General features: G+C 41.1%; 1 protein-coding gene across 1 annotated transcript; it reads left to right on the top strand.

The window, feature by feature from the left end:
- The first annotated feature begins 6 nt into the window (after positions 1-6).
- On the top strand, positions 7-4928 carry SPRY2 (sprouty RTK signaling antagonist 2). Its single transcript, XM_011355480.1, has 2 exons — positions 7-403; positions 3147-4928. The coding sequence occupies exon 2, from the start codon at positions 3198-3200 to the stop codon at positions 4137-4139; it is 942 nt and encodes a 313-aa protein (XP_011353782.1). The 5' UTR covers positions 7-403; positions 3147-3197; the 3' UTR covers positions 4140-4928.
- The last annotated feature ends 5134 nt before the right edge of the window (positions 4929-10062 follow it).

Genomic DNA, 10062 nt, shown 5'->3' with positions numbered 1-10062 from the left:
CGCGCCGCCTCCGCTCCAACGCGACGGCGGCCGCACGACTTAGCCATCTGGCTTTAGGTTCTCTGTAAGGCCGTTTTCTTTCCTCATTCGCTCATCTGCCAGGAAAAGAGACTCGCCATTGGCGCTTCGGCCTCCAGTTCATTGAGAAAAAAAGGAAATACTCCGCGTGCGCTTCTGGAAAGGGGTCGCGTCTAGCCACGAACCCCGGAGTGTTCTTCGGCTGGGGACTTGGCTGAGGATAGTCCTCTCCTTTTTTTCCCTACCGCCGATTGCTCAGAAGTTGGACTGGAGCAGAGTTTGGAAAGAAGGGGGGAAAAGTTTGCATCGGGGCTGGATTTATTTGCACATCGCAGGAAGAAGAGAATTCAACGGAGAGAGGGGTTGGTGCAAAGCCGCGATCACGGTGAGGCGCGTTCGGCTCTTCAACTCCCGGCGCCGTAGTCGGCGCGTTGTGGGCAACATGGAGTAGGTGCATTCGGTCCGGGAGTGGGGTCTCTGTCCTCGGGCCTCCCTTTCTCTAAATCCCGGCGGGGGCTGCAGTGCGCGCCCGGTGCAGTGTGCCCGACCCCACGCGCCCGCGCTCTTGGTGGTTGAGGTGGCGGACCGCTCGCCGCGGGTCGGCTCCTGACCCTGCATTGGCCGCGAATTCGGCGCTGAGGGCGAAAGAGAGGGAGGCAAACCACTTTGTGTTTTCCAGGTCGCCGTTGCAGGCGCCCGCATTTCTAACCTGTTCCTCTCCAGGGAAGGCAAATCCTGGGAGAGGCGGGACCGAGGGCGCGCGAGTCGCTCGCCTCACGGGGGCAGCGAGAACCCACGGGTGGAAAAAGGACAGTGTGCCGGGCGGAGGGGAGCCCCCGCCCTTGTCCCGTGTGGACAGAGGCAAGCCCGATGCGGATGGGAGCGTCGCCCTGCCTGGCGCCGGGTCTCTGCGGTTCGGAAGTGCAGCTTTCTCTTTTTTCCGTTCTCCGTGGTCCGCCTGGGTCACGCTTTTTTTATTTTTAGAAGATTGGGCTGACCCAACACAGGAAGAAAGTCATCAAGCGGTCGTGATCGTTTTCCATTACCTGAAAATAGGTGGCATAAGAGGCTAGTTTTCTATTTCCTTTGGCTGATCTACTTTTTTTGTTGCTGCTGTTTTTTAATTCGGAAACTTGTGCGTTTTTACAAAGCGGTTCTGTGTGTGTTTGCCCCACCCCTGTGCTGAAGTCCTTTCCTCCTAATCCTTAGTCTGATCACACACTGTTCTTAATGGGAGTTTCAAAGCGGGGGATGGGGGGCGGACTGCGAAGGAGGCCAAGGATGGACAGAAATCACTTTCGCGAGAAGAAAAAAAAAAAAGAACACCTCCCCTCCCCCCCAAAAGAAGCTGCTTTGCACTACAGTAAAAGTTCCCGGCCCAGGGATATGGGTTCTGCACGCCCGACGTGTGCAGTGGGGCCCTGCAACATGTTCTTTCATTAAAAAGCAATTTTTCGTTTAAGAAATACAGAGGGGTGTGTGTGTGTGCACACACATCTGTATTTCTTAAATTAACATACAGGCGTGTGCAGATTGCAGGCAGTGACCCTTTGGTCAGTGCACTGTCGAGTCGCCTAGTGTACGTGGATTAGACCTCCGTGTCCAGGCTCTGTGTTTCAGGCAGGGCTTTCGTCCTGGCGGCTTTTGGGCTGAAAACCTGTACCCGAAGTTCGGAGGCCTTTTCGAGAACGCCTTGTGGTGGGCTACGTGACCTTTGCCAGGGGTAGGGGAGATTTTAGCAGGAAAGGGAGGGGAGGGGGAAGTGTGCTCGAGCGTTTCACAGCACGTTCCTTTCCGAGGCGCCCGCGCCCCCCGCCCCCCGCCCCCCGCCTGTCTGCATGTTTCGGGATTGCGCAGGGGGGGCCAGCCTAGCCTCTGGGCTGCGGCAGTCCGCCCAGAGAAAAAAAAGTCCCTTGGAGCCCGACTGTGTCCCACCTGCTGGGGACAGTGCTGGAGTGTAGATAGAGCCGATAAATGGAGTGAAAGCAAAGAGCATCGTTGTCTTGTCTGCCTTTCTGTTGGAAGTGAGATCCGGTTTCCAGCTCTGCCTTGTTCCAAATTGGGAGGCGTGTGTCACCTGCCTTGTGTCTCCTTTCTAAAAAGCGGAGGTTGGATAAAGGTCCACTTTTGCCTGTTTTTATTTATTGTAGATTTAGTGGTGAAGGGGATGATAATTTTCAAATTTATAAAGGGTTTGCAATTGAAGCGATTACTTGTCAGAATGATAGATTTGAGATGTGACACTTGAATTTTTAGAACATTTCCCGTTATCACCAACCAGTTTATGTTCTGAACTGTTAAGTTTTTGGAAACAAGCACAGCAGTTAAGATTTTGACATAACTTATTTCTAAAACAGAACAGCCTTTCAGCTGCAGAATTTAAGTTCTAGGCAGTCAGGCTGTAGAAGGTTCAATTCTCAAGTTGAAAAGTTGAAAATAAGTTTCTGTCTCATTGCTTGTTGTGCGAGTTTGCTTTATTGTGCTTTTGGCACCTAACAGAATTTTTGAATCGATTTGTTTTTAATTCTATAACTTTGTGCTACTATATAAGTTAATACCTGATTGTTATAAAACTTATAACTGTTCCTTGGGGGGAGAATATTTATTTTTTGCATGCTATTCTACGGGATTTTAATAAAGTCACAGAAAACTAGATAAATCATAATTCAAGGTATTTGAACTGTATATTAAAGTACAAATTTCTAAGCTATATTGACATTTAAGGCACATGGCCATGATAATCTTAAACCTAGTTCAAATTTGGTAAAAGTATTCAACTTTTGAGAATGTCAGTAGCAATGTTATGTTCTAACATTACTTTCTTGAAATTTTTACACTGATTTGAATCTTGCAAATTTTATTTGAATAAGAAATTGTTACTTGTATGATTGAAACAGGTCAGCTTGTGTCACTGCACGTCACAGGATTAAAGAATTGTCAGTACCCAGCCATAATTATTATGTTTTGGAACAGGCATTGATCATATGGCTATTCTATAACTCCCACAGCCACTCCATTTCAAATCCTGTTTCTCTAGGGGAAGTGGGAAGTGAAGAGTTAACTCAGGTAGGTGGAGAGTGGGAAGTATCCTGGAGTATAAACCTACTTTTCCCTCTTGGTTTCCACAGGAATTCAGATGTGTTCTAAGCCTGCTGGAGTGACCACACTTCCAAGACCTGATGGAGGCCAGAGCTCAGAGTGGCAGCGGGTCGCAGCCCTTGCTACAGGCACCCCGTGATGGTGGCAGGCAACGTGGGGAGCCTGACCCCAGAGATGCCCTCACCCAGCAGGTACACGTGTTGTCTCTGGATCAGATCAGAGCCATCCGAAACACCAATGAGTACACAGAGGGGCCCACTGTGGTTCCGAGACCTGGGCTCAAGCCTGCTCCTCGCCCCTCCACTCAGCACAAACATGAGAGACTCCATGGTCTGCCTGAGCACCGCCAGCCCCCCAGGCTCCAACACTCTGTTCATTCTTCTGCACGAGCCCCTCTGTCCAGGTCCATCAGCACTGTCAGCTCCGGGTCCCGGAGCAGTACAAGGACAAGTACCAGCAGCAGTTCCTCCGAACAGAGACTGTTGGGACCATCCTTCTCTGGGCCAGTTGCCGATGGGATAATCCGGGTGCAGCCCAAATCAGAGCTCAAGCCAGGTGAGCTTAAGCCACTGAGCAAGGAAGATTTGGGCCTGCATGCCTACAGGTGTGAGGACTGTGGCAAGTGCAAGTGTAAGGAGTGCACCTACCCGAGGCCTCTGCCGTCAGACTGGATCTGCGACAAGCAGTGCCTTTGCTCGGCCCAGAACGTGATTGACTATGGGACTTGTGTGTGCTGTGTGAAAGGTCTCTTCTATCACTGTTCTAATGATGACGAGGACAACTGTGCTGACAACCCGTGTTCTTGCAGCCAGTCTCACTGTTGTACACGTTGGTCGGCCATGGGCGTCATGTCCCTCTTTTTGCCTTGTTTATGGTGTTACCTTCCAGCCAAGGGTTGCCTTAAATTGTGCCAGGGGTGTTATGACCGGGTTAACAGGCCTGGTTGTCGTTGTAAAAACTCAAACACAGTTTGCTGCAAAGTTCCCACTGTCCCACCCAGGAACTTTGAAAAACCAACATAGCATCATTAATCAGGAATATTGCTGTAATAAGGATTATTCCTTTTTTCCTTTTTAACACACATATGCAACCAACTAAACGGTTATAATCTTGGCACTGTTACTAGAGGGTTGGGATATTCTTTGCTGTTTGCAGTGAAATGCTTTTGTCCATGTGCCATTTTAACTGATATGCTTGTTAGAACTCAGCTAACAGAGCTCAAAGTATGGGATACATACGGAACCTGGCGACTCACACCTTGCATAAGCTAAAGGAACAGACACTCTCCTAGGCAAAATTTTTGTTTGTTAATAGTCCTTGCAAAATTTGTAAATTAGCAGATGACTTTTTTTTTTCATTGTTTTCTTCAGAGATAATGTGCTATATTTTTGTATATACAATAATATTTGCAACTGTGAAAAACAAGTTGTGCCATGCTATATGGCACAGTCACAAAATATTATACTAATATGTTGTACATTCGGAAGAATGTGAATCAATCAGTATGTTTTAGATTGTATTTTGCCTTACAGAAAGCCTTTATTGTAAGACTCTGATTTCCCTTTGGACTTCATGTATATTGTACAGTTACAGTAAAATTCAACCTTTATTTTCTAATTTTTTCAACATATTGTTTAGTGTAAAGAATATTTATTTGAAGTTTTATTATTTTATAAAAAAGAATATTTATTTTAAGAGGCATCTTACAAATTTTGTCCCTTTTATGAGGATGTGATAGTTGCTGCAAATGAGGGGTTACAGATGCATATGTTCAATATAAAATAGAAAATATATTAACGTTTGAAATTAAACTGAGCTGTTTTGTCTTATTTTACCTTTTTTTCTTGACGCGAAAGAAACCGCATTTTATGTTAAGGCTAGCATTTCAAAGAAATAGGTTTCACTTATCTGTAAGGTTATTTTTATCTTATGGTTGCTGTTTTAAAGTACGTGGAGATTTGATGATTTTTCAGAGATAATTCTAGCAATCAGGAAATAAGCATTTGATATACCTGTATTAATCATGAGAGCTTACTTTGGTTGTGTCATTTACTCCTGTTCTTCCTTCTGTTTTTGTAGATTTGCTGACTTGCCTTTGTTTTGCAGGTTTTTGGGGAAAAAAATCTTAAATCGATTCATTCAGGAGACATCCCTAAAATGTTAATGATGAGACTTTTTATCCAGTACTAAGAATTAATGCCATGAGGCTGATTCAAGACCAGAGAAACACATTTAGTTTAACAAATGTATTGAATGTCCTCTGTGTGTCAGGCATGCAGTATACACGTAGAAATGTTTGTAATTGAGGCAAAAAAAGTTTTCTTGTCTTAGGCAGTCATGGCTATGTTTTGCCAGTCTATTTGGTTTTTAGACTCTCAAGTTGATCACCATGATACCAGATTCTTATATTAGGAAAGACGTGGAAAATGTAGCTTGTTTTTGATTCAGGTATAGGAGATCATGAAATCCATCCTGTGTTAGCCTAGTTAATTCAAGCCCAAGCAGGCTGACTTGAGAGGCCCCATTTATTTAATCAGATTATCCAGAAAATTGTAAAATTTTACTTTGGGAAAAAGATGCAGTATGGCAAAAACTCAGTGTTTGCAGTTGTCTTTATGGAGCAAACACAGCAAGCTGCTACAAGCCCATCTTAACAAATACCAGGTTTTCTTCTTTGTAGTAAGTCACTTGATTAATTAGTCACTTTGTGTCTGATGATTTTTTTCTTCCAAAAGCACACTCTTTTGCTGCCAAGAATCGCCGGAAGTCTAGGAAATGATTTACCTATCTTTGTTTAATCTCTCATTTCCTGTTCTGAGGCTCCTCTTTGGTTAAGAGGTCTTAGTACAGGTCGTCTTCTGTTTTGTTTTGTTTTGTTTTTTTAAATTGGCTTTCAAGGAACTATATAGCCTCCTATATTGCTGTAAGTCTCTTCACTTTCCTCTAAACGTTCTCCAAAAAAACAAGGTTAAATTAATTTAGAAATGATTTACTCTAAGTTCCAATTTTGGGATACTGGATGTTGCAATTCTACCACTCCTAAATTTAACCCTTCAAATGGTCTAAGAGGAATTAGAATGTTAAAAATAGGGCAGGGTTTCTTATTCATTGGATAGTTTGCAAGATTTGTAAATCTATAAACCAGTGTGGAATTCATTTTCAGAATATGGAAAATTAAATGTTTAAATAGATTGAAAGCAGCTGGTGCTCATCAGTGTGGTAAAGAGAGTTTAAATGTTACAAATCATCTCACGAGATTTGCAGGAATAACCACCTCAAGTTTTTAATCTCTAAAGTTCATGAAAATTCATAAATATGAGTTTAAAATCAATGGCCATTATTTTGATATTGTGTTAGGTTAAAAATATAACAATACAGCAAACATGTCAATTGACTGCTAAACATTTAGGGAAATCTTTATTTTTCTGGTTTCTTGCCTTTTTATTTTTTTAGAAACCTGTACATTCTCTATATTAAAATTCATTTAAGAATGACAACTTGATTGTTACTTAAAACACTCATTTATGTGTTTTGAGGAGATTTTTTTGTAAGGCCCTGCCCAATTTCTGCCATGTTAGAGCATGCTCTGGGGATTGTCTGTGAAAGAAAAAAGCAAAAACCAAGTGCAGGTACTCCCAACCGAACTTCTTGCATAGTTCCTTTCTCTAGTACACTTGTGTCTCAAAGACTGCTCATCTCCAGCATATATGTTGAAAATATTGATGTCATAGAAATGAATTTGTTCTTTGCCCAGTGTTATGAGGTATTCGATAGTTAATGGGTTTGATAATCATTAACTTTGAGTGTATAGGTCAGTTTGGAGTTTCACTCGCTGTTATATCCACAACTGGTCATTTGCTTTCCTCTCTTTATTGTGCAAAAGGACCGGAATGTAGACGCAGAAGTCTCAACATTGAAAACTTTAGTGTTTGACATAGGTCAAAAACAATAAGTTTTTTATCTTTTGCAGATATTTCATACTATTTCAGTAAAGAAAAATAAAAATAGGGCATTAACTAGTTACATCAATATCGTATCAGTATCCATTGTTTGTTTTCATCATTTATTAAGGCAAAAGTTATGTTAATTTCTATTTTATTTGGGGCGATTGCCTCAATTATCTGTAGTATACCAAGGATGAGTCTGTTGATTGAAGATCAGAGCAGAATTTTAAAATAAGGTCAATCTGATTTGGCCTAACTGGTCATCAGCGTGAAGCTATATATCTGGAATATTTAAACACTGGTTTGGCCATTCATGGGAGGATAAAACTGTAGGACTATATATACCTCCTATAATTGGATTTTGTTTGGATGCCACACCACCACCCTCCTTACATCACGAGAGACAACCACGGGAATGATGACATGCGAATACCACTAACTATAGTGCACTCATGGTCAAAATTAAACTTAAAATATTCATTTAACTTGAATCAAAAAAGAAAAAGGAGATAGAAATAGAGCCAATAAAAAAGAGTAGCACTTGAACTTTTATCCTTGGCTAGGAAATGTTTCACATTTTTATTTAAAACTGCACTTTGATTGACCTAAAGAATTTTTAAAAACCAGTCTTATTTGGCAACTAACTCATGTTTTTTTAAGAAACTGTTAAAGGAGATTAATATGAAGCCTGTTGTGTTGGCCTCTGGCTTGGCTAGGTGAGAGGCATGTAAAGACTTCAGCATACCTTTAAAGGGTTTATTTCTCAAAACAGTTCTCATACACAGAGAAGAATAAATAATTTGGCTTAATACAAAGGCCCACTTGGAATGGAATTTGGGCACCAAAATAGTTTAGCATTTCAACTTAAACATTTTTTGACTGGGTACTTCTTACGAGTCACAGGGCTAGTTGATGTAATGCAAAAGGAAAAGGTTAGCAACTCTTAATAAATGGCAGAACTTTGTTAGCAAAGGCACAAATAAGGTACCATGTGCAAAAAATTGGGAAAAGCCTGATGTATTCTTAATAATGGTTGATCGCCAGTTCTCGGCAATGGTTACATCTATTTAAATAGAAAAATTGAAAAACTTTTAATTAAAAATTAAATTTAAAACAATTTTTTTTTTTTTGCTAAAGGAGATGCAACAGAATTAGCATTATTCATGAAATGAAACTATGTTCACCATGCTAATATCCTAAATCCTAAATGAAATGTAGAGATGCTGGATTATTTGGACAGCTATGTTTTGCTATGTTTATTCATTTTAAGATTCATGATCCACTAATACCTTTCCCTAAAAAGTATGCATTACAAAACACATTTTAAAAATATTTAACTAAGAAATAAGTTGGAAAAATTGATCTATTCTTGCTCTCCCAGCTTTTGCTGGAATTCAGCTCTTATCATTAAACCATAATTTTAGCCTGCTTCTGTATGTAGAGTAGGATGAACACTTGTGAATGAAGTGTAGATAATCAAGCTAAGAAAAAAGGTGTGATAATGTGAAAGAGAGTGGTTGAACTTGGGAACAATTCTGACCTTGCCAAAAAATAATGCCTGAGCTCTGGCTGCACAGGTCCACATGGCTCTCAAAGCCTAGATGACTATGTCTGGCTCCTAAGTTAATATGACTTAACATTTTGTCCTTCAAATAACATCTGGTTTATTGATTTGCCTAAATAAGGCTTACAGTCAAGCAGTGTTCTGGCAAATACCATCTTTGTATCATCTCTCATTTCTCCCAAGTTCTTAATAGGCTCAGTGTACCCTTTGTAGTCCTAAACCCAGCTTTCCTGCTTAAAAGTAGGCATAAAGCAGTTACATTCCTGTTAGAAAGTCAGCCTTATAAATTAGAACAGCATTTAAGGATTCATATCTAATGGTAACTGTGAACACTATAAAGCCTAGTGACCAAGCAGCCTAACATGCATCAAGCAGTAGCACATACAGTGTATTGGGGTACACCCAGTATCTGTTACGTTGGTGATCAATGGCTAGGATGTCCCAAGAGATGTTTGTCTCTGATCCATCATCATTCTGCTAGTGAGAAACTGATTCTAGGAGCATGAGCAACCACAAAATCAACATTTGCATTCAGGTCTAGATGTCACCTGGATTCTGACCTACATAATTAGGATAGCGCCTGGTTGATTTAGCTCCAAACATTAACACTATACTGTTAAGCTTAAATTTTGGAAATGGATTCTTTTAAAGACTCTTGGTCTGATTCTAATCGCCTACGAAAAGTCTCAAGATAATAACTCAACAATGTGTCTTCTGGGCCTTAGCCCTTCCACATGAACAATCAAAACTGCAGGCCCTAGATGCAATTACTTGTCACTGATTTAATATTTATTGTGTATCTTCAATGTAAAAGATGTTACAGTAAGAGAAGAGAAAAAGCATTCACTGGATCTGTGACTGCACTAGCAAATTAAGGATGATGCTCAGAATCTTTGGAAGCTAATAATCTAAGACTTAGATTCTAAGTCACAGAAGATGACTCATAATATTACCCATTTTCTGTCTTAGGCAATTTCATCCCCCAAGAGGACATTTGACATTTTGTTTTTCACTACTGGGAGTAAGGAGGGAGGAGCTATTGGCATCCTGTAGGTAGAGGCCAGGGCTGCTGCTAAACATTCTACAATGCCCAGGACAGTCCCCCATAACATAGAATTATTCAGCCCAAAATGCCAATATTATCGAGTTTCATAAGTTCTGCAGCAGGAAAAACTGGGAGCAGTGGGGAGAATGTAATATATCCTTCTAACATATAGCAAGGAAGGCTGTCAGCTGTGTGAGGGAGGGTAAGACCAAAAGACAAAAGGAGATCGCTATGACCATAATTTTGGAATTTTCATTCTGAATGCTTGGCCTCTGAAATTCTAGTGGATAAATGCCCTATATTTGTAAATATCTATATAAGTTCAATATATGTACTTTCCCATAGTATTTTAAGTTCATAAGCTTTGGAGACAAGCTCCAGTGCAAATGCCC

The sequence above is a fragment of the Pteropus vampyrus genome, unplaced genomic scaffold (assembly GCF_000151845.1).
Source record: "Pteropus vampyrus isolate Shadow unplaced genomic scaffold, Pvam_2.0 Scaffold21, whole genome shotgun sequence".
NCBI classification, from domain to species: Eukaryota; Metazoa; Chordata; class Mammalia; order Chiroptera; family Pteropodidae; genus Pteropus; species Pteropus vampyrus.
The sequence above is the reverse complement of the archived record's forward strand: the minus strand, read 5'-3'. Positions and strand labels throughout refer to the sequence as shown.